This window comes from Argiope bruennichi, chromosome 1 (genome assembly GCF_947563725.1).
Source record: "Argiope bruennichi chromosome 1, qqArgBrue1.1, whole genome shotgun sequence".
NCBI classification, from domain to species: domain Eukaryota; kingdom Metazoa; phylum Arthropoda; class Arachnida; order Araneae; family Araneidae; genus Argiope; species Argiope bruennichi.
In genome coordinates, this window is record NC_079151.1 from 62,910,171 (window position 1) to 62,936,224 (window position 26,054).

Consider the following 26,054-nt stretch of genomic DNA (forward strand, 5'->3'; position numbering starts at 1 on the left):
TGCAGTTGATACCAATTACTATTTTATGAATTTTATATCATTGTAGAAAACCTCACTTGTGTATATGTAGTTTGATGCAAAAATGTGAAGCATTAGTCAAATATTTGTGCAACGGATTTCGAGTAACACAGTAACTAATTTTAGAAAAATGATGCGAGATTTCTTTTATTCATGTTTAACAAAACCAAATCTCAAATCCCATTGCCCAAATGAATATTCTGGAGTCTCTACAAAATTTCGTAACTACGTCCTACGTCGAAAAGCTAATTAAAGGATTAATGTTAGATTTGTAAAACTGAATAAAAAACAAAACATATATGGAAAACAGAATAGAGGTTTCACACTTTATCACAATTAATAAGCAATTAGACGTAGCATGAGAATCAAGACATTTGGAATAATCCACTTTATCATTATACAATTTCCCAAAGATTAATTAAAATTACACGATAGAACTGTTTTTATTTGAAAAAAGTATTTACCTTATTTTACTTATTCTGATATGGAACTTTATTAAATTTGATGTAAAGATATATGCTTATAAAATAATTAAATGTTATATTGCGTTAAACTTTTGAAAAAACAGAATCCAAATAAATCCATCTGCTTAATGAAAATTATTAAGACTGATTGCTTTTAGATTTATATGGTAATCAACCTATTCTTAAAGCTGACCTCAAAAAAGTTAGTTTCTAATGATTTAATTTAATTCCTAATGCGAACTAATTATTATAAGAAGGCTATTTTTTAGAAAAGAATTTTTGCTGAATTGAAATGACAGTTATTTTTTATTGTAAATTCCACAATGCATGAAAGATAACATTAGACTGACGCATTGAGCCTTAAATGTAGGGGAAAAAATGAATTATTTATCAAACATTTTATTAGTTAAATTACTCTGTCAAAGCAAGATATTTAGAAATAGCTGATCCAAGTATTATTATCAATAAATATAGTGAATATAATTTTGTAAAAACATAGAATTTTAAAAACTTTTTTCAATTCAATTTTTTAAATATATCCCCCAAAAAATACAAACATCAATGCATTCGAATCACTTGAGCTTTTATTCTATATAAAGTATGCCTTAAAAGTGATATTCCGGTTGAATAACCAGCCAATAATTCAATCGACTTAAATAAATATCCTGATTATAATTGCAATTCTAGGATTTGATTTGTTTTTAGATTATCATCAAGAAAGAAACTAACTGCAAAATAAATGAAAATGAAAAAAAAAGGAGATTAATATTTCTTCTCCTTTCTCTTTCATCTATTTCTCTGTGTCTATCAAATCGTTTAACAAAGAAATTGAAAAAAGAATAATGGAAATGCACGTTTTTTAATTTTATTTTTGTATTCTTTCTCTGAATGATTTTCTCCCAAACTACCCCACTCAAAGAAGAAATAAAGATTCTAATTGCAATCGGGAAAAAGGAATCCTTTGAAGGTATGCTCGAAAAGAAAACAGAAATCAAAGGAAACCAATGGAAAAGTTCGTATAAACACGACGACACTTTCATCGGCGTATAAATAGCGCGACATTATCTTCTAGGAAAGATAGGCAGTGAGTAAATATTTCGAATCCGTCCGCCGTGAAACGCCACATGCAAAAGGTAGACAGACTGAACGAAATGAGAAAACGAACGGTTTTCGCTTTGCCATTGAGCCGACAGGAGGCGCGCTCCATCGCACAGATTCGTCGCCGTAGCACACATCGACGAGCGAGTGGGAATTCGGACAGCTGGAGCATCCGCAAACAAAGCGTTTTCACTCTCGGTTGGGTCCTGCAGTGATTGAATCTGCCCATTGCCGATGGAAACGAAAATTTATTGGTCCATGACGTTTTGCTCAACTCTTCCGAGTTGTCTCTCCATCTCGCTTTTTTAGATAATGTTCTTCTTTCTGGAATTCTGAGAGTGTATATAAACTTTTTTTTTCTCTTTTTCTGGTTTCTTTTCTTTTCAAGTCAAATTTGTTTGTAAAGAAATGAAATGCAAAAAGATCACTTTCAAGTGGAATTGTTTGTAGTAATGTAAAACTATAACTTCGAACATATATTTATATCAAAGCAAATAGCGGCGGTTTCTCTTTTTCTTTTAGAGCAATTTTAAGTTAATTGATATTTTTTTAATTCAGAATTTAAAAGTTATTTCATCAAATCAAAAAATTTAATTCATAAAATACATCTGAATAAGAAAAAAGGTAGACAGTAATGATCTTTTTTTCCTTCATATTTCTAAAACCGGTTTTAAAGTGATTTCTTTATTCAAGTTAAATAAATATACTCTTTCAAGATTCTTGTATTTTGCAGAAAGATATATTATTGAATCTTCAGCATTTAATAAAATACAATCGCTTTTGCTACCCTTATATTTTGTGACCTATTTTACTTATAAAATTTTAAAAACGCCTTCTTCTTACACTTTTTATTTTTATTAACCATATCACGGAAGAATCTCTTTCTTGGTAATAAATTGATTCGTAATTTTTTGGCTTTCCCTAATTTTCCTTAAAAACTTTTTTAAAAACTGAAAATACGTAACATAACATAAAAATATTGATTTATTACTAGTTGAGAATGTCACACAATAAGCGAAATTCAATAATTAGTAACTTATTACGATCCTATCTGGTGTGATTGGAAATAATGCTGAAATTTGAAATTCAAAAACAGTGGAAGCAAATACTCTAGAAAATACTCTTGGATTTCAGTATTTTTTAACTTTAAAGCAATTGAATGATTTGCTTTAGTAATACTTAATTATTGAATATCTTTTAAATTCTTGCTTTTCTTTCTCATCCAATTCCCTCATTCATTCTTCTTTGTTTAACTAAAACATTTTCCTGCATTGAAAATAATTACTCTTAAACTCACTCTTTCTCTCTATATTAAATAATTACAGGAGTTTCATTTCTTACAAAATGCCCTATTTATTCATTTCTGCTTCACTATGGAATACCTTTATTATCAGAATCACGTAACTAACTGTGATACGATTGGTGCAGTTAACTATAACTATACTACAAATACTCTTTGCAGTATATGAAGAACATCATCTCGATATATAGAATCGATATGAAGAATATCATCTCGTATCTTCTTTTAAAAGATCTTATGTATAATTCAGAATATATCGAAATGCCTTATATTGTATCATAGCATAATTAAGAACTAATAATATCAATGCACAATTATATTTAACTTAACATTTTTATTTCTTTTCTTAACTTATGTTCCCAGATTATATGCTCTTTTTCCACATACAAACTACATTCTTTGTAATTAAATACTCAAAATATATTTATTATTGCATATATTATTTATATTTCCTCTGTCTTGCTAAATCCTTCTTGGGATATCTTGTAATGGAATAATATATAAATCTAATACGTCGCACATATTTTATAATCATTCTCATTTTCCATTGAAAATTCGCTTACCACATTAAATCCATTTTGTATTAAGCTATTGCAACAGTATACAATTACAATGATATAAATAAAAGTGAAAGTTTTAAAGAAATTATGATAAAATTTAACTAAATCTTACGACTTAGAATTTGACAACGTGAAAGATCAGAATTCTGTTTTTTCAGTGTTTTTCAATGGCGACAGATCCTATGGGATAACAAGCCTTTGTTGCTATATCCCTCACTGTTTATAATCAAGTCAAGTCAAATGGAGATAGATGTCAAAAATTTTGGTAATTTTCACTCTTCAAAGTTTAATAAGCTTACTAAAATTATTTAAAATCATTGCCAACTGATTTAAAAAAATGAAATCCGAATATAACTCAGCGAACTGAAAATATACCGCGGTTGAGGGAGGATTGGCACATATTATATATATTCTAATAGTAATTTGCTTTTCTTTCCTGGTAATCGATGTATTTTGCTCTGAATAATATAACGAGTCTTTTTTCTTCGCGTTTACTTTTTACTATTCTAAAAAAATGAAATATTTTCAAAATATTTCAGTTTTACTTTGCTAAATCGTTCTTATAACCATTTCGTGACAAAATAAGTATTACATTTTATATGTGATCGCTTAGCTTGATAATAATTTTATACTATTTTTCTCAGAGTGATGTGAAATCTCATAGAAACTAACACATCGAGCACATTACCAAATGAACGCCTTAGAGCTCGTTACCATCGTGAAAAACTCACGTAAGCCCATCGGTATCACTGGAATATCAGTTATCGTTGAGAGAACAATACTAAATCAACATGTGTCCGGGACGAAACGGTCCGTGCAAAGAATCGATCTAGAGGTCCCTCCCCTTTTCGCCACCGACTCGTTGTTTCCGCGTGACAAGCACCCCTTGTTGAAACTCCATCAAAATCACATTTAGTGGCCCAAAACGAATCGTCACGACTGGACTAAACTCGATACTCTTTTTCTCATTCTGATGGCGCGAAAAATTTATTTTCTTATTTGTGAAAGAACTTTTCTTTATGTTCAATTTCCAAGCTTTCACGCGATATTGTCTCGCTATTTTATGATGAATTCATGAAATGAAATTCATCTCGTGTATTTTGCTTCAAATTTTATTATAAAAATTTGATCGTGTGATAGAACATATATAATTTATTAATACATCAGTTGTGCAACTCTTTTTCTTTTATTAATGAATATTGAACATTGTCTAGATACAAGCAGCTTCTTAAACCAGCTGGAGTGGTCTCCTGTAAATTTTCTCTCGTTTACTCAAATAAGGACGTTATCTCAGAGAACGCCTTGCATAAAATTGGCGTACAATATTTACGAAATGTTAACCTTAAGCGTCAATTAAGCATTTTTACTGAATCTTTCTTGTTATCCTTAGCGAGTTGTTTGGTGATTAATTCCTGGCATGAGGTTAATAGTATACGCAAATCGAATTTACATTTTAGATGCGTTTTTCCCAACCGATTAAATGCAAAATTTAGAACAAAACTACACTTGTAGTCACAAAACCACATACTAAATTTGATATATTGTCATTGCTTCTTTGAGTTATCACTTTTACATATTTCTATCAGTACAGACCGACAGATGGTCAATCCCTCGTTGGATTTGGCTCAAAATTTGACAGATGTCTACACTATAGATGTTATTCGAACAGCAGGACAGACAGACTTCCTTTGAGCGTATTTTGTTCAAAATCTGAGAGAAATCTATAAATTTGGTATTAAGACCGTATACCAAATTTCATTTGCCTAGATGGAAGCGTTTATGAATTACAGATGGACAGACGGATATTTTTAAAAAATGTTTTTCGAACTCAGGAAGGTCTAAAACGCGAAGATTCGTCGAAATATCGAGTTCGAATTTTTTGACGGTTGTTATATTTTCTTTATACTACGTATGAAAGAAAGTAAAAATTGCAAAACATTCTAATTTACTATGATCCAATGATCATGACTATTTTATGTTTTAACTTTATTCTGGAATTGTGAGAAAAGTTATTAGAAATTGTTTAGTCAGATAGAAATATGTTTTAGTCAGGAAATAATACCAGCTATTTTAGTGTTGAGATGAAGTGAAGATTGGTGAATCGATTTGAAAACGTTTGCCCGATATAAGAAATGTTAAATATTAACATTCCTACTCCGATGCTTTATAAAACGCTTGTAGATAATTCCAAATACTTCTGAAGTGTACTAAATATAAAAAAATGTATATTTGGTTGTTTGCTTAGATGTTTTATGAGTACATGTAAGGGATAAAGAGTATAATAAAATTTAATGCTAAAATAGTAAGAGATAAACATACTAGGCCACATAAAATCACCGAATATACGTTACAAGATTAAATGATAGATTTACAAAATTACAGTTTTTAATTTTATAATTAAATTTTCAGTTTCTAATAACTTTTGTTCATTATTTTGAAATATAAGATTTTTTTATAAATAAATAGAGGCAAAATGGTTGGAATGTAAGAGGTAGACACTATACGCTTTTCGGGCATCAATTTTAGGGGGCACTTTGGAGATAAAACAGAGGCGTATTTATATCCTTTTTTTTAAATCAAATATACTGAGACAATGAAAAAAATATCAAAATAATATGCCCTTGGCACCTGTTATGCCAGTGAATGCGATTGGAAAAGGAAATTAAAACGTATTGTGTTGTGAGGATTACATTCCTAAGTACTCTATTGAGAAAAAGCTTTCAAACAAAAAATGACTTATTTTAACTTCAACGAGTCTAATCATTTTCTTTTGTTTTCCCACGAATTTTCAGTTGTGAATTAATAAATTCCACTTAGCATTCTTTAAATTTTTTGTGTGAAAATTTCAATTTGATTTAGTATCGAGTTTTACAGTAAATCAAATTCAGTTCTTACTAATTCCCTTTATTAAATTACAAAAATGTCTGAAAGGTGGGTACAGGATAACCATTTAAGAAGATATTCGCTATTTTTATATCGAAGTATATACTAATACTGTTGAAATTCATCAATGAGCTATTAATTCATTTCCAAGACTTTGAAACAGATCAAAAAAAAAAAAAAAAAAAGTGATCTCCTCAAAGCTTTCTCGTGGACTCTCTAAAAAACGTGTCATGCCAGAGGCCATCTTACATAGCACTGGCGTACAATAGTTACGAAAAATTAATTTTTGACGTGAATTTAATATTTTCACTGACTCTATCGAATCATCCTTGGCGATTATTGTCTTGCATGGAGTTAATGGTATCCTAAAATCAAATTTGTTTTTTAGACGCGCTTTTACCGACCGATTGAAACAAAAATTTGACACAAAACTGCACTTGTAGTCACAAAATCCCATATCAAATTTGATATATTTAAATCATTGCGTTTTTGAAGTATCGCATTTGCATGTTTCTTGAAGTACAGACTGACAGGCATTCAACTCGTAGTTGGATTCGGCTCAAAATTTGGCAGGTGTCTACACTATAGATGTTAATTTGCGTAACGAATTTTATTTATTTAGCTCTCTTTGTTTTGAAATTATCGTGATAAATTATATTCGAGCAGCTGGACAGACGGACTTCTTCTGGATAGATTTTACTCAAAATTTAAAAGAAATCTGCAAATTTGGTGTAAAGACCTATACCAAATTTCAATCATTTAGCTCAAACCGTTTTTAATTTATCTTTATCACAGATAGGTGGACATTTTCTAAAAATGTGTTTTTCGAACTCAGGGTGGTCTAATACATGGAAATTCGTCAAAATCTCGAGTTCGAATTTTTTGATGATTAGTTTCTATTCTCTATACGAGGAAGTAAAAATGAATCAAAAATGATTTTGAAGTTTTTAAAGCTGTGAAAATCGGCTGTTCTCATTACTTTGTCTTTGAGACTTCTTATTCTAAAAACAATTTCTATTTCAGCATATCGGTATCTCGTCATAAAGATCTAGATCAATAATAAATAACAAAAGCCAAATTATGATAATTCAACAGAAAAATCTGAGTTAGCTATTTCCGGTGAATCTAGCAAAATAAAAGATATCTATTATGTCATGTTTTGTGTACGACTTAATCATTTTCATTCAATTATTATATACAGTGGCTTATAAGACCGCGTATAATGCATAAAGTAGCAAGCTATTTCAAGCTGGATTTGCCCTTTGACATCTATAATGTGCGTCTTTTAACAGACAGAGATCTACCGTTTTTTTTATGCTGAGGATGCGTTCGAATTCTCATTACACATACTTTAGAACGGTTATTTGGTGAAAAAGAACTCCAAATTGAGCCACTTTGCGATAATTATCCAGTTAGAAATGCCAGAGTTGGACTCAAGTACATTTGAGCTGCCAGGAAGATTTTACCCCCTCTTCCCATCCCTGCAGTTATAAACAGAAGGTAAAAGAGTCAGTTATTATTCATGAGTTTTGAGGAGTTAGGGTGGGACGTTTCTGGTCTTCAACGAATCGGTATTTTACTGATTCGCCTCGAGGTACATTGCTGCGAAATGCAACCGAAATGATACCAGAAAAAGAAAATTCGAAGTATGGATAGTTAAAGAAAACGTGCTTTCGTTTGGGCGGCGTGAAAATTATATGCTTATTAAAGGAAGAAAATATACCTTATATGTTTAGTAATATGGTTTGTAAAGACATGGGGGAGATTAAGGGGAGGAGAAGAAATATCTGATCAAAAATGTTTAGTAGAAATGGCCCTATTGTATTGTAATTGTCATTCTCGATATAAGAGCAATTGGAAAGGAATTTTAGACGAATAATTAACTTTTTAAAAAGATGCATAGGATATTTTTAAATACTAAAAAATTAAAAATCTTTAATTATTTTTACAAACTTATTGACAGAATATTGATAAGTATTTTTTTACCGAGATCTTTTAGTTAGTTTAGCTGACAAGTTAATATTATATGGCTCACAATTAAAAAAATCATCTTCGCAATTTACCCAAAGGGATTTTACAAATCAATAGTAAGATAAATAAAGAAAAGAAGGAACGAAATAAGGAAATTAATAATTTTATATGAAACTGAAAAAAGTAGAGAATTGGTAAGAAAGATCTTGATTAAAGGGTATAAAATAGGTGAATAAAAAATGAGATTTTTATAAAATATTTCGACTTTCTAAGCATACAAGTTAAACACCAATGATTGATAAAAATGAAAATTGGAAAAAGATAATATTTTATTAATTTTATTTTTTATTTAAGTATTTATAAATATTATATATACACACGATATTACATGTATGTTTGAAAATTAATATTTTATACAAAATGTTACATTTCTGCATATTTTATGCAAAATTATTTAACTAAATCTGTTCCTTGTAAACTGGTTGGACAAAAAAGTAAGATCGAAGTCGATTTTCGATCATCTTTCTATGCGTCTTTTCCTTTAAGTTTTGGATTAAAAAGGCTGCAGAAATAGATATGTGCATTATGCAAGCTAAAATCAAGCTATACTTTTTAAAACCAAAAATATTATCAAGCCTTCAATTACAAGTTTTATTTTAATTAAATAAATACACAAGGGCTTATTGCTTTCATTTCAATGTAAACTATCATTTTTCTTTCGATAGTCAAAATCTAAAATTTTTCTCTAAAAACATTTTTATTGGTGAAATTAGTTGCATCATTTGTTTGAAAAACCATGTGTATTTGTAACGGCATTTACGTTCAGATTCATTCTGTTTCTCTAAGTATAAATTTTAACTGATTCGATTTTTTAAAATCAAAGGATATGCTTTTTAAGAATATCCTTGGCAAAAATAATCACAGAGTTTCAAAACTTAAAATGACATATAGTAATAGTAACATGCGATATTCAATTTTATTAAAAAAACAACTCTGCTCTCGGTAGTGATTATTAATTGTGTTCATAAGCCATCTAATAATGGCCCAAACTACAACTAAATAAATATTTCCAAATATCACTACAACGTCCAGCAAATCACATTATAAGCAACGTATGGCTCGGGGCTATTTCTGTAGGTCGGTAATAGCCTTCGTTTAGGGATGTAATACCTCCGTTTATCGGCGACTCTGTAATGACACGGCTGTACGATGGGCAACTTCTACCAAGAAAGAGGAGTGGAGGAGAGGATATATATTTGTAACCGATTGCTATTGGATAGGAAGCAAAACACACGGTTTTCTCCTAACAAATGGTTTTTATGCTCTTTTTCTTTCCTTTGACGGTTTGAGTGCTCAAACAAAACAGTGTTATTCAAGCGCAGCGGCAATTTAGAATGCGTGAAGATGTCATTTAGTGAACGATGCTTTATCTAAACAGGCTGCTTCATGTTTCGTAATGCGATTTCAGAAGAGAAATATCGGAAATCGACTTCGAACAGTGAAGTTATCGAACTCCGATCTCTCCAGAGCTTTGCGAACACTTGCTTTTCGTTTATGTGATTCGTTAAAATAAAATCAGTTTCTTAAATATATAGTAACGAGTAGAATGATAATCATATTGTTCTGAATAATGTGAAGTAATGCTTCGGTTGCACTTTTGTCTATTTCATTTTAATGGTAATATTTAGGTGTTCACATTTAAATTAAAGTGGAAGCAACTGAATTAGAATCAGTGACAAAGCTACGAATTATGATAAAATCTTCAATTTCATTTTGTTACTTTTGTTTCTGAATGATAGGTTTAGTTGTAGAATAGCGTGTAGCTCTTTGATTGTCTTTTCACGTGCCGAGGTTGATGCTTTATCATTGTAGTTCTAATTATATTTTTTAATTCATTTGATCTGTTTCGGGATCAAATGAATTATTAAGACAAACCTAGATATTGATCGACCTAGATAACTTAAATTAAATCTAGATATTGTCAATTATTAAGAGAAACTTTGATAATGCTACATGATATCAACTTTGTAAATGTTTATGAACATTAGAAGATGTTACTGGGATCTTGAAAATTAATTTAAAGTTATGCTCTTTTATTATATTATTTCTATCTAATACACAAAAAAATATATTTAGCTAAAAATTCACAAAATTTTTTGAAATTTCACAAAAAAGAAAATGCACTGAACTTAAAACGGTTTCTTCCTGGTTCAGTATTGAAATCTTTGCAATTTATCTATCAGCATCAGAGAAGGCACTGTGAAAAGTTCGTACTTGGTTGACGAATTTTGTTTTACATTTTAACTTTTTTATGATCATAAGTAATAATTAGGTTAATATATATACATAACTGTTCTAAATTCCATAATGATGTCATTTGCGTAAGATTATATATGTCTAATATAAAGGTTAGTATGTATTCAAATTACATTTGTATATATCATTTTGTCTATTTGCACACGTCACCACACGAATGATTGATGTTGGAAGTTACAGATTATACGAGCTATCATTTTAAAATTATCAATGCCTAGTTTAAATTGAAAACTTATCGCTCTTAAGAGGAATTTTAATATTGATCTAAATTAAGCAAGCATAAGTAAATTTTTGGAATAAAAATAAAAAAATCTGTAATTTGTTTAAAAAATATGACATTTCTATTTTTTTTTAAAGATCTTATAGTACATGTTCAGAATGAATATAGATGTGGGAATAACTTGTTCAGTTGTCTTCGGATTATTTCCCACACAAAAAGAGAATCATTGGAGAATATAAAAGCATCACATTTTAAATTGCCTATTTTCTGAGAACAATTTCTCAAGATGCAGACGAAACTGGTTGTAGTAAGTTAGTTACCTGTAGCTCTAAGCTGAGAGCGTCCTGAATAGTCTTGCTCCTTCGGTGCATCTGGAGAGGAGAATGCAGGGTTCGGCGTGCTTCAGCTGTTGCTTTTGGTTCTGGCCTCGGATGATCGTGATTACCTTTAGCTTGGAAAAAAATCGCATGTTCTGTGTGTCTCCAGAAATGAGTTACAGGATAACCACAATGACCTCGACACGCTAACACTTCTAGACGGCCGGAGCATTTTCGATTTGGACAAGGCTTGCCTGCGAAGAAATGTTCGGTCTTAGATTTTTTCCCTTCAATATCTTCATAACTTAGTCTTTGTTCCAATAAATGCCATTGCGAAGAAGTTCCGAAATTTATTATAATATATATGGTTTTATGTTTACAATATTAAAAACCCTGTAATTATTATGAGTATGAATCTCACTAATTTTATCTGAAGTTTAAATTTTTAGTATTAATGGATATATTTGTTACAAAAGTTAACTTTAATGCGCTTTTGTAAATTGTTTCTTTTAGCATTGAAATTAGCACTATATTTAATAGCATAGCAAATTATATGATTGCTTCTTTATTGCGAAGACAATGCATTTAAATTTACAGAATCACAAAATTCGACTTATTCAGAAATTCGAATTAAAAAAATTGAGTCTAAAAGTTAGTATAATGAGAGCAAAAAATAATTTTTAAAATTAAAAAAATTTAATAACGCATATTAATAAATAATAAGTGAACATAATAAAAAAATTTAAATATGTAATTTAAATTTCAAAGTTTTTATAAATTTATAAACGCAAATCCAATAAACAAGCGATTTTAAAAAGCAAACAATACATGTCATTCTGAATGTAAAAATTGTGCAATAGAAGTAAAAAATAAATAATGCATTTCACAAATAACCAGTCATCAAAAAAAGTTTTTAAAAATAAACTTGAGACATTTTTAATTCTTTTTTCATTTTAATGCATCGTAGAACAGTTACATGATTGAAAAAATTAAAATCTTTTAAAAAATTATTATTTTTGATCGTTGAGGACACAGGATAAAGTCTATTTAAATAACGAAAATGATAAATTTTTTTAAAAAACTAAATTTAGTTTTGATGGCGAATGAATGAAAATAATTCATCTTAAAAACGATATTGAAACACTTTCGTTCACTGAAATTCAAAGGTATTCAAAAAAGTCGTATTACTGATAAAATAATATTAGCCAAAATCTATTACATTATTTTTTATGACAAAATTCGGAGCATTAATTTGGAGATTAAAGTATTCCTTTAAAATATAGTCCATTAAAAATTCGAAGAAATCAATAATTGGATAAAATTTATACCTTGTTGTTTTTTTCTCGCTTTATCACAGATAGCAGGTCTGAGATGAACTTTTTCTCCAGAATCTAGAGTGCACCGGGCACTACAGACTAGCACACCTAGGCATGACTTTTTTAAAATGTTCACATTGTGATTATTAGTGTTGCGCATTGCCCATCCAGAGCCATGCCGCCTCGCTTCTTCGCAGTTAGGCTGATAAACATAGCGGCAGTGTCCATCGGCCCACTCTTGGAAAGCATCAAAGGTTGTCACCTACGGAAGAAAAGCCAGAGACTAAATAAAGTTAATAGAGAGTATATTGAAGTTCAAGAAAACGACATTGAACTTCAAACCATGAAGAATATTCTTTAAATCTAATTATTTTTCACGCAGCTTCTTTTTAATGGAATCAGCTTATATTCAAATGAGAAACATGATCTATACCAAATAAAATTTGCAATCTGTCCCGCGAAATTGCCGGTTTTGAAGTTAAGATTTTCTTTTGTTTCTTAAACAATTGTTTTTTTTTTTTTAACTTTGTTTTTTTTTGAAAATATGATTATAGCTTTTACATTAAACGTCAATTAATAGTTTTGAATTCGCTTTTATCTTTTCACTTTGCCTGATTCATTTAAAATTGTTTTCTTAAAGAGTATTGCTATGCTCCTTAGAATTATTAGAGATATAGTTTTGAAATTTTGATGGTAATTTATGACATTGATGGTAATTTATTTACCAAACATTGTAAAATAAAAAAAAAATTATATTTAAAAGAATATAGCACTCAGTATGGCGAAGGCTTAAGGATTTCATTTAGAATTTTTACAGCGATTTTTTTATAATTCAAAATTTTGAAATAGAAATTTGTGAAATTCATATGCTATATTTGCGTTTAACTTTCATTTTATCACAGTGAAAATCTGGAAGTAGTTTTTCTTCACAAACCGTTTGAAAATTTAATAACTTAATAAGATGTTAGATAATGGGCACATGATCTTTGTATTACACATTGTCAATATTTAGATACATTAAAGCTAAAATTATATAATAAGGGAAAAACTCGAAATAAGTTTAGAGATGAAGTATGAGAATAAGTTTTCATTATATAAAAATAAACAAGAATAGGGAAACAAATAATAGGGAAATGAAACGTGAATAATTAAACTGTTGAAAGTAAGCAATAAATCGAAAGGGGAAAATAATTAGCTAATAAAGACGTTTATTCAGAATCTTAAAAATGAGAGATCAAACAATTTACAAAAACTAAAACTGAGGAGACGACTGAATATTTTTACTGGAAATAAAGAAACAAAACAAATTAATTAATGATAAAAATCAGGAAAAAATAAAATTTCGTAATTTTTGACATGCTTCTCACATTTCTGTTTTAATGCCATCGACTAGTAAATTTTTTTAATACACTCGAACGTTAATGACTAATTAGTCACAAAAATAATAATTAACTAATAAAACAGTAATATTTAAATGTAAAGCGGAAGTAGAGAAAAGATTATAGTTTACTGTTCGAATTTAGGATTTTAATTATTGAATCAAATATAAGCTAATTTTCTGTTAAAAAAAGATAAAAAGAAATAGATAGCGATTTTTGTATCCAGCAGTTTTAATTAATAAGCTCTGTAGACAGTTTTGAGGGGATTTATGCATACATTTAAATGGAGAAAAGAATGATATAAGAAAGTTTTCTTTTCTGCTATTTGTTTCAGTACATTTTTTAACTGCAGTGAAGCTTCTAAGGTTATGACGAACGAAAATTTCGGATGTTAAATCAAAATTAAATAGAGATTATAAAAATATTTACATTCAATAACATTTAAATTGCAATCTTACATACAATGTTTTTACATTTAATATCCACACAGTCTGTAATTCATTTAGGAAAAATAATTTTTTATTTGGAAAGATTCATGAATTATAGTATTTAATTGTTCGATTTATCATTTTTTTCAGCACTCGGTGACTAATAATGTATTTCTAAATCTTACTGTCTTAAAATTTCTCAAATTAGAAAATAATAAGTTTAATTTCTTCTATTAGGAAATATACTCTTCAGATACAGTTTGCACGCTAAAAATTGAAAAGAATAGAATATAGAATTTTTTATAGAATTTGTTGAACTATTTTTGACATAGTAAGGCCGAAAAATAGCTTTTGTATTATGCAATAAAAATGCAATTCTAAAAATTGGAAAACTGATTTTGAGTCATGTACAAATTAAAACACAACAAATAAAGATGTCGAACGTTTAATTATATTAACAACAACTTTAGAACAATGTAAATGAAACGGAGTTTAAAAAAATAATAGTTGCACAAGATGTTATACAGTATCGCACGCCGTTTCGTAGTACTTGGAGTGCCATTTTCGGAAATAACTGTTTGGTTCCGGCTTATCTTTTTTTTAATGCTGCTCCGCATGGTTGAAAACAAATTGTTACCTGATTCAAACTTGCTAGTAAAACAACTTGGGACTGTATTATATATCCGTTAAGTGGCCATTTAAAGCTAATTTCAGTATTTCAGTTGGTTCTTTCACTAGAAAGGGGGAAACAATCATTATCTAATGGTCTAACCAAAATTATACCCTCCGGACTTACGGCGCGTCTGACGAATTTAGAGGGGTCTATGTGGTGCCACAAATAGTTCTTCATTTGAAGCCGACGAAAACTTTTAAAGGCTGAAGTTGTTGTTCAGATTAAGTATGATCGATCTCATAATCTCTTTAATCAACGTCTTAAAAGTGCATACACATTGAATTTTAGTGCATTGAACTTTGTATTAATAAATATCCGCATTTTAATTTTTAGTAAATAAGAAAATTTCTTTATATGATGCATTCTTTTTTGGAATTTGTAATAAAAATTTAAAAGCTTTCAGAAATGATTTTAATTCCCTGTTTTTTTCAATGAGTTTAATGTATATGACGTAACTACTATATCAGAGGCATCTCAGTATCTTTTAATTTGATTTCTTTAAAAATAATTCGATGGTTTTTAAGATTTAAATTGTTACAGTCGTCATTTAATACATATCAATTATATATTAGCCCAAGCAATTGACACACACACACACACACACACACACACACACACACACACACACACACACACACACACACACACACACACACACACACACACACAGTTTTTTGAAAGACTTTAATTTTATCAGAATAGTCAAAAAAATATAAAACATGTTGAATTAAAAAAGATTAAAATATCACCAACGGAATTTTTGAACAAACTTAATTTTACTCTCATTTGCGATAAACATTATTTTCAGGTAACATTTTGTGAATAATTTTGTTTGTAGTTTTCTTTGCTTTTTCTTTGTAGTTTGTTACTTATTATTAGTGCAATACTTTTCACCTTCTCTTAAGGTTCGGCCAATAGTATTAAATTCCCGAAAAATGATACGTCCTAAAATAATTTTAAAAGAATACTTAAATATTTTTTTCTAAAGTTTTAAGTTTTTTTTTTTTTTTTTTTTTTTTTTTTTGCTATTTCTAGGAATGATAATTTGAGAAAAAGAACATAGATTTCAGCAAATTTAAATGATGAACGTTTCAACAATTATTATTCATATTACTAACGTTTATTACTAATAATAACTCAAAACTAATATTTTTTTTGTATGAAATTATGATATATACTTTACAACAATAAATATTTAACGCTTTATACGAAAGAAAGAGGAAATGATGACTAATTTTTATTGCAGTGCTATAATATTTGTAAATACAATTGCATTTGACTAATTCGAATATTTTAAATCTGATTTTGTAGTTAATTCAAATTGGTTTATCTAATCTCTTCAATATCCTCAAAATAAAATGTTAAAGTACCATCTACAATTCGAATTTATTTTTGTTAATTGGAACCTAGAATTAAAAACATTTTTTTTTAAAATTCGGAATTACTTTTATTGATTTAATAAGTGGTGACATCATATCCTCAGTCATCATAAGTGAATCGCATTTCAAGACTCTGATTTCACTTTAGGTCTTTACTGCTACGTAACGTATCCCATTAAAAAGAATTGCAAAAAAATCTTAGTTTTTCTTTCTTAAACCTTTGATAACTTTAAATATGACGCTGTTTGTCCATAATTTTCCCTTACAATTGTTAAAATTTTATTTATTAAAATAACTATTTACATGAAATCATTTACGTTATCTAAGTTATCTATTACGTTATCTAACGATGCTACGTTACGTTATTGTTTCCTAAAACTATCATTAAAAACGAATCTCTACTGCCATTTTTAGGCTAAAAATTGCCGTTTTCTCTAACTATTGCCATTTTTGAAGTCAGTTTTTATTAATATGAATTCTTAGTATAATCGAATACTTGTTGTAATCCCATCAGCTTTAATTTATTCAGACTCCATTGTATAAGTTAAAAAAAAACTATTTAATAAATTTTATATTTTTACATTATTTAAGAAAAAAAGTTTTTAAGTTTCTAATTTTATTCTACGATTTTCTTTTTTATCGCACAAATAAATATTATAGCATCCATCCCCAACATGTTATGATTTAATATACAGTTTTACTTTTTCTTCATCCGAAAACGCAAGCAAACGTAAAAAGTGAGCTGCCACTGCCCGAGGATATGGTTGATCCTTCAAAATATGCCATCTAAATAGCTCATTATATGTGGAACGCAAAAACCGGGAGCTGAAAAGATATTTCTTTAATTCACATGTGCCTCTAGGCGAAGTGCAAAATTTCTAAGAACCGCAGCATAATAAGAGGTAAAATTACTTCAATTTTGTTTTAAGAAATAATGAATTTTACATTAACAAAATTTTTCGATTAAGCATTGCGTTTCGTTGCTTCGCATTTAATAAATTTTCGAGGAACTTCAAGTTTTTCATATCCTGAATAAAAAGACAAAGGTTGTGGGATGATTCTATTGATTTGGACTTTTTCAGTGGTTCATAATAATTTTAGACTGAATGTAAATGAATCATTAATTAATGTTTTCCCAGATAGCGTTATTTTTTACACGAGCAAATTTGATCAAATTATCGTAGCTATCCGAATAAATCAATAAGTAATAATTATTGGTGGCGTTCTAAAAAAAAATTATGAATCTAAAATGCTGCATGATAATATAGAGCATTATCCAATAGAGTAAAATATTTTGAATTTTGTATTGTATAATGATTTGCACAACTGATTTATTTCTTTTTACAAATATCAAGGTATAAAAATGTGTAGTAATTTAATTAGCTTATAATCTTTATAACATGCATTAATCAATTATTAATATTACACGATGAATATTTTTAAGAGAAAATAAAATATGAGTACTTTCGTTCAGTTTTTAAAAATCCTGAATACCTTATATAATTAGTGACCATTATATAATTAGTTTAAATACCTTATACCATTAGTGACCATATATATATATATATATATATATATATAACCATCCGTCATATTTAGGATATATGACATATCCTCATATATCCTAAAAAAATCTTCACCATGTTCAAATTTTTTTTAAAAAAAATTATTTGCTTATTTTATTTTTTATTTCTAAAATATGTACTGTTTCAGACAATGCAAAGTGAAATTACGTTTGTCTTTTAAATGTTAAAGAACAAGTAATTCAATAATTCAGAGAGTTACTGCATGATAGAATAATTCTTAAAATGAATAAATAGTTATAAAAATTTCATTAGAAACATATCAAAACATTAATAACAATAATAATACAATATTAAACATTATATTAAATCATAAAAATAGATAAGAAACAAATTTTTAAAAAATGAAATAATTTCATATCACGATTTTTAATGCTTTCTTGTTTTAAAATATAAAAATGTTTATGCGAAGAAAGCTGTTTTTATCTTATCATTTGCTTATCGAAAATAAACATAAATTTGAACAAAATTTTAGGAGTTAATTTGCTCAATTACTGCAAAGTTTCATGTGAGGAAATTAAAAGTTATTTAAAAAAATCGTTTGCCTTTTAAGAACTTAGAACTCAAAAATATGAATTAGCTGTTTAAATCTGATTAAAGAAATGAGATTTCCGTTAAAGTAAGAAAAAGTAAAAATAATGAAATGAACATATTTATTGGGCATTTATTATTATCTATATTGTATATTTATTATAGTTATGTAACTTTGAGGGGGTATTACTTTTTTACATAATTTCGTTTACATCCTTTAAAATTAATTCTACTTATCATTTTTGTTTTCAGAATTTAAATGAATTAAAATTAGAAGAATTTAGCAATAATAATGTTTCGTCTGAAACATGTTTTTTACTGAATGGCAACGATATATTTTGAAATTTCAAGGAAAAGATTTTTTTTTTTTTTTTTTTTTGTATTGCAATAATATTTCATCTATTAAGGGAATGAATATAAATTGTTAAAATATAACATTTTATTATTTCAATAATTGCAGAATAATACAAAAAATATGCGTGTTAGTAGTTAATTTTCGAATATCTGAAGAATATTAGCTTTATGAAATTACTGGAAAGTTATGCCACTCGAATTATGTTCTGGAAAAATTTCAAGTAAGAAATAATAAAACATAAAGATTAGTTTCAAGGAAAATTAGAGAAAATATTTTTTTTAAAATTGTCAAACAAATTTAATGTAATGGATTTATTTCTTTTATTATAATTTCATTTCAAAATTTTAAAGAGGCTCTCAAGATTTGCCCTGTTCTATAATATTTTGTATAGATTTGAATTTTACTTGTGTGTGTAAAATTCAATGTATCGATTTTTGATCGTCTATAATAAAGATGGAAAATTCATTAACTTAATTAAAAAAACTTCCCCAATGAGAATATCATGTTCAGTTTTCTGTCCCAAAAAATTAATTTATTGAAACGGTAATCTTCAAAAATTCCAAAAACCTCTCGTTTAAGTAGAAAACAATAACATTTAATAATCATTCTAGTTAAACGAAATGCTTCTTAAAGCATTGAAATTTATTATTTTAGCATTGGCATTTTTATTGAAGGAAAAATATTATAGATATTTTAAACCATCTTATATTTTTATTTCTAATCATCATTGTCAAGGTTTAGTTAAATTTTGTATTATTTTTTAGAAAATATTTACAATTTATGAAAAAGTCAGCTTCTGAGGAATTTAAGAATCTTTGATGCATATATTCTCATTTTAATTAAAAAAATTAAAGTTGCATGCGATAAGAAATAATATTTAAATATAATATTTTTTATTAATTTTTAAAAAAATATTATATTTTATAATATATTTATGAAAATATCTTTTGCATTAAAAATATTTTATAAATTATAAATGCTTTGTTTTTGTATACATATCATGTATAAGACGGTATATATTACATCTTTGTTATCTCACAAATGATGTATAGACTGCGTAGTCATCAACAGGAACTTTTGATATTTAAAATTTATTGTGTTATAAATATTTGCTATGTTATAACTCTTCAATTTTTCTTCGTAAAACTGAAGCATAAGGAAATAAGTGAAGGTTTCTTGTCGAAGAAAATTATTATTATTATTATTTAAGAAAAAAGACATATTTTTAGCCTGAGAAACTTCTAATATATCTACTAGTCAGTCAACAAAAGACTGATAAATGACCGTAGTCAATAAAAGATTATTTTATTGTGCTAATTTTAAGCTCACGAAATTGAATAATATAATTAGTTGAGCTATTTTCAAACATTCTTTAAAATTCAGTAAATTATATACATAATATTGTATATTTCAAGAATTTGTTAATTCCTTCATTTTTATACAGTATTTTATAACTTTTTCAATAGACTATAATTGACAATTATTTTCTTTTATTGTTAATTGATTCAGTTAATATATTGAAGCTTCTAATAAAAAAGGTTTTAAATTTATATTAGATATTACTATACACATAATAAAGGGTAAAATGTTTTTGAAACGCCTTAAATTATAATTTATATGCAAAACTTTAATATAAATTCAATTCATTGCTATAATATCAAGAGATAAACTCAGCAGCCAACGTAAATCTCGGGATATAGTATAAAACAAACTAACTTTCAACTTGAGTAGATCTTGAAAATACAAGTGAATGGTATTGCGGATATATATTTTAACTAACTTGGCTTTTTCCCCACTCGACTTATGATTTAATAATTTCTTAAAGCAAAACGTATTTTAATCAATAACAAATTTCAGACATTAAAATTTTGACAACCGTATTTTTATGCTATTCTGTGAAATTTATATATCTTTTCTTCTTCTCTTTTTTAGAATGCGGTGCCGGTGTGTCGCCGGCCACCCACAATCTGCCCCCTAATCACGAAGGGGCTACTAAATCTCACCCCCCTCGGAAAAACAGGAGTCTTTTGTGACTGCCGACCACAATAGGACGCAGCGGATGTGACAACTATCTCCGACGACAGGATGGGAGAGAACGTTTTGAAAAGGTATTTTTTTAAAGTATTTTTTCGCGAGCATTTATATAACGATGTGCATTTAGCTGTCTTCTTTCTCTCCAGAATTATTTTCCTTTCCTCTTTCGTGGTTTTTTTTTTTTTTTTTTTCCCTTCCTCCTCTCATGTAGAGTATTGTCCGTACTCGAATCAGGAAGGGTTATCTAGAGTTCATTTAAGGGAAGTGGGGAGGGGGGGGATCTCTTCTCTCATCCACCTTTAAATGAAAAGCGGCTATCAAGAAGGAATTCTCCGCCCACAAAGAGCGAACTTTACTGTATATAGGTCTGGAATCGAATGAACTCGAGAGATTAGGATTTTTATGACATAGAAGAAAAAAGTAAGATGGAAATGTGAGAATACTTTATTTAACATCAATTTTTTCTGCTTTCGCTCAGTGTCAGTCGCTATACGTTAGTTGGAAAATATTCAATAAAAATTGAAAATAAAATATTCAGTAAGTAATAGTGAATAAATTTTATGACTTGCAAGTATGAATCGAAGTGGTGCAATGCTTTTTCTAAGAATTTCTCTAATTGAATAGCAGAAAATGTCAAGCATAACTTATTTATTTATTATTATTATTATTTATTGAAAACAAAAAAAAAAATAAAAAAATTCGAGATTGTTTATTGAAACATAATATCGCTTTTTGAAAAATGAAAAAAAAAAAAAAAATGTTATGCAAGATATCAATTTCAATAATTCTAAATAAGAATCAGACAGATATTTCACTTTCTCCCTCTTAGATGCAATCTGTTCATTATTTGTATTAATGATATTAATATTTGTAGATAAAATGAAATACAAGAAAATTATATATTTTGGGAGAAAACTTGATGAAATAATTAAATCGCCTGTCTAAAAGGAAAATATATACAAAATGATGATTTGAAATTTAAATATACCAGTGTTTTTTGTTACGCTAAAAAACTTTAGCGTGAAAAATGTGTGAAATGAATTTATATAAAACAGGAGAAAAAATATCGAATTGAACTTTAATAATTTAAAGATTGCATATAATTGTAGTGATTAATAATATAATACTAAATACTAATGATGTATAATATTAAAATAATTCTATTTTTAAAAATTAATATTAAAATGTTTTATGCTGAAAATCGATTTTTTTTTATCATTGTTTATTGTATAATATAGTTTTTGCAAATTTTCAAAATTTTTTGCATGATTCTTTTATTATTCAGTGTTGCCAATTATGTTATTTCGCTGTTTCATTTCCAGTAGAATGAAAATGTAAAGCTTTAGCAATCTACTCTCTCATCTAGATATTTTATTCTTCTACTTTTCATTTGATATTTCTTGTACATATAGTTTTCAAAGATTATGTCCTTTCTGACTTGTTCATAATATGACAAAAGAAAAAAAAATGTATTTTTGAAAATAATTTTAATTTTAGCAATTATAAACTAAAATCTTTAATTGTGTTTTTATATATCAACTTGTATTTTATTCAAATGAGATACGTCTTTAATTAAATTCACCGAAAATTACATTCAATTGTTGAAATGATCTTATAACACAAAGAATTGGATATGTTCAAGACGTGAATACTTCGCATTAGAAGAAAGAAATTACAAACTAAATAGCATGTTTATGTAGATTTTGAGTGATAATCCAAATAAAAATGGAAAAAAGAATATTAAACTTTTATCACTCTCATCATCAGATTATACTTCATCATTGTGAAGTAATGCTTACAAAGAAAATATTCGATGTTATCTCACATAGCACATACTTATTTAAGTTTAGAATCAAAAGTTTTATACAGAGTTAAATTTATCCGAAATAACTTTAAATAAGAGATATCACTATAGAGTTTTTTTATTATTAACATTAAAGCTGTCAGAGCAGCATAAATTAGTTACTATGGTAATATTTAAAATGATTTATAAATTATGAGCACCTGCAAAATCAAAATAGGTCAGTCGATGAATGCATTGCGAATTTAATGAACTGACCTAATAAAAAATATTGCTATGCTTTTATAAATGCAGTTCTAAGATACCTTGTTCTTACATTTGTTTCTTGAAAGAAAGGATCACAGAAAAAAATATTCAAAAGACTTGCAAAATTAGAAAATAGAAAGCTATATGGAGCTAAAGTAGGGAAAATAGACTAGAGGCAATTGATGTTAAAATAATTATTTGCAGTGCGGTAGTTAGAAAGGTTATTACGCTTACGCTGGTATTTTTCCCAAAATATTTTTCGCTTTAAGCTTAAAGACAACTATAGATATATTTCAAAATGTGCGAAAGAAATGAATTTTTTTTCCTATGAAATATGAAATCTTTCAAAGATGATTATAATTAAGTAAATTTTTACGAATGAATTTTATTTAACAGGAAATTGATATTTATTCGATAAATATGAATTGAAAAACCACAGACACATTAAAATATGAATATAACTTTCTCTCTCTTCAAACAATTCGTATTCATTAAATCTGGTTAAAATTTTATGAAAAAGTTTTCTTAATATATATGCGAAAGTTAAAATTGATCAGAAATGTTTCTCTGATATTTAAGATGATGGACATAAGAAAACGAAGGTTTTATCTCAAATTCTTGGGTGCAAACATGTCATCAATTTCTGAGTGACTAGTAACGCAGAAATTCATGAAAAAATATTTATATACAACAGCTACGTTGCGATTCTTAAAAGTAGTAAATGCCTTTCAATATTACACGTATCTTACAATTTTATCTATTAGTATATTTAAAGCAAGATAAAATATTCTTTCATTATATATCCTTTATATATTGGTTTCTGAAACCATTTGAGAAAATAGAATAAATTTGTTTCAGTGATTAAAGATTTAATAAACCATTTAAAATAATTTAACTCATCTTAAGAAGCAACCTATCACAATAAACTTGCCTGAAAATTTTCAGCATGCCCTTCTATCTGCAAATGCTTATGCATTTTAACAAATGAGAAATCAATTAAAAATTCAAATATAATTTTGATATTTCAAACGTTTCAAAGATCAACCACTCAACACCTCATATTTCTTAAAAGAGTTTTTTTAATAATATTATTCGCTACTTTCTTGTTGTTTTTTCCAGAAGTGCCAACGAAAAAATTTATTTTTATATAGTGTTTAATTCTATTCGATGCTTTGATATATAAAAGTATACTTACTTTGGGAATATTATTGTCATTGATATCCCATTCAGCAGAGGTCGTTATCGAACCCTTGCACATGCTCATGACCTTTGTGATCACCCCAGTTCAAGCCTTTTCTATTAAAAAAAAAGAAAAGAATTTAGTATAATGAAGTTGATTTTCGGACATTTTATTAGGCACAAAAATTATTTTCTCTTCTTTGATTTGAAAAATAATTTCAAAAAAAAATATTAATGTGTGATGATATGGGGAAAAATATGAAATAATACTGTTTTGATAGTTACTAAAATAAATGAAGGCAAAGGCGAAGGAAAATGAGCAAACAATCTTTTGTTATGACAAATGGATAAATTTTTAAAGCCAAATTGAAAAAGAAATTATTCCGGATTATGTAAATAACCAGAAGACTATATATATGACATTTCAAATTCTAAGTAACTATAGAAGTGATGTTGAGGACAAATATTTCCTACTCACTTCATCATCATAATATTTTGTATATGAATGACAGCAAAAAATAACTTACAACTTAAGTATTAATCTATATACTGTTCCTATCAATGGGTATCTGAAAACAAAGAAAGTAATATCGATGTTAGGATTGTAATATAATTTTGCAGTGCGAAATTCTTGTATAAATACTGTTCATCGCAAATTACAATATCAAAATTCTTCCTGAATTAAAAATAGATATTGTCCCAAGTGATATCTATTCAATGAGAATTCAGTATCAGTTGTCAATATGTGAATCGTTATAGAACAATGGTTTATCTGTGTATAAAGTATATTTATGTACATTCTGTTGTGAATCCATATGAGTAAACATCTTCCAAAAATCAAATTCAGAAATCAAAATGTATGGGATTAAATGTTTAAAAGGTATACTTTTTTATGGATATATTTTTAAAAAGGTTATTTTCTCCGTACTTGTTATGAAAAATGTAAAATATATTAAGAACTTTTCTCAATAAATATTTTTTTCAATTTTATGTTATTTTAGTATTTTTAATAAAATTGAATTAATTAAATAACTTTAGAAGTGTGGGACTATGGTTATCAAAATAAGAGGTAAAAATATTATCAAAATAAGAGTTTTCAAAATAATAGGTAAAAATATTATCAAAATAAGAGTTTTCAAAATAAGAGGCATGTAAAGTGCTCAATTAATTTAAATTTGTAAAATAAGAACAGCAAAAAAGGTTTATTATTATTATTATTTTGCAAACCAAACATTTTGATTAACATAATTCTATTTTGATCATAAATCTGATTAAATATTTTTGCAGTGAAAATGTTTGCTAATAAGATATGATGGCAGATACGAAATTCCTCAATTAGCTTTGAAAATGCCCTTTAATGATATTGCTAAAAAAAGAATTATCTTAATATTTTATAGAAATTTGGTTAAAAAATACTTTTCTAAATTAAAAATCAAAAAAAAAAAAATTAATTAATGGGAAAATATTTCCGGTGTTCTTTCAAAAGTTAATGTATAATCGAGAAATATTCCATACAGCATGGATTTTTATATAATATCAAGGTTTATTAATATAATAGTTGTTGTAATGATCATGAAATGAAAGCAGAAACAAAGTTTTTAACATCTCATATTTCAAATATCGAACGTTAATCTATATATTGGAAGGAATAGATATTAATACTTATATATAAGTATACATTTATTTGATGCATAATGGATGACTTTTGAATTAAAATGTATTATATAATCAAACAAGTTTGAGGAGTAATGTTTATTCTTAATTTTTTCGAAGCAAAATTTCACATTCCAATTTTTAAAAGTCAAACAAGTCAATGCAATGATTGAAGAAAATAAATTCTTTTATGCTCTAATAAAATTCTTTGCTTTCTGTATTTTAACGCAATATAATACTTTCATTTTTTCTATTTGCTTCCATTTAAGTGATAAACTTCAAACAGTACGATTATGAAATTATTGGAATATATATCATTAGGCTTTAATTATGCTGTGAAATCATAGTAA

At 27.4% G+C, this 26,054-nt stretch overlaps 1 protein-coding gene across 1 annotated transcript in view; it reads right to left on the minus strand.

The window, feature by feature from the left end:
• The window catches only part of LOC129975515 (uncharacterized), a 34,726-nt gene that overhangs the window by 4,743 nt on the left and 3,929 nt on the right, over positions 1-26,054 (minus strand). The window contains exons 2-4 of the mRNA XM_056088580.1: positions 24,068-24,168; positions 12,476-12,725; positions 11,151-11,401 (exon numbers count right to left, since the gene is read on the minus strand). Coding sequence (XP_055944555.1) covers positions 11,151-11,401; positions 12,476-12,725; positions 24,068-24,136 — 570 coding nt within the window. The 5' untranslated portion in view covers positions 24,137-24,168. The remainder of the gene's footprint in view (positions 1-11,150; positions 11,402-12,475; positions 12,726-24,067; positions 24,169-26,054) is intronic.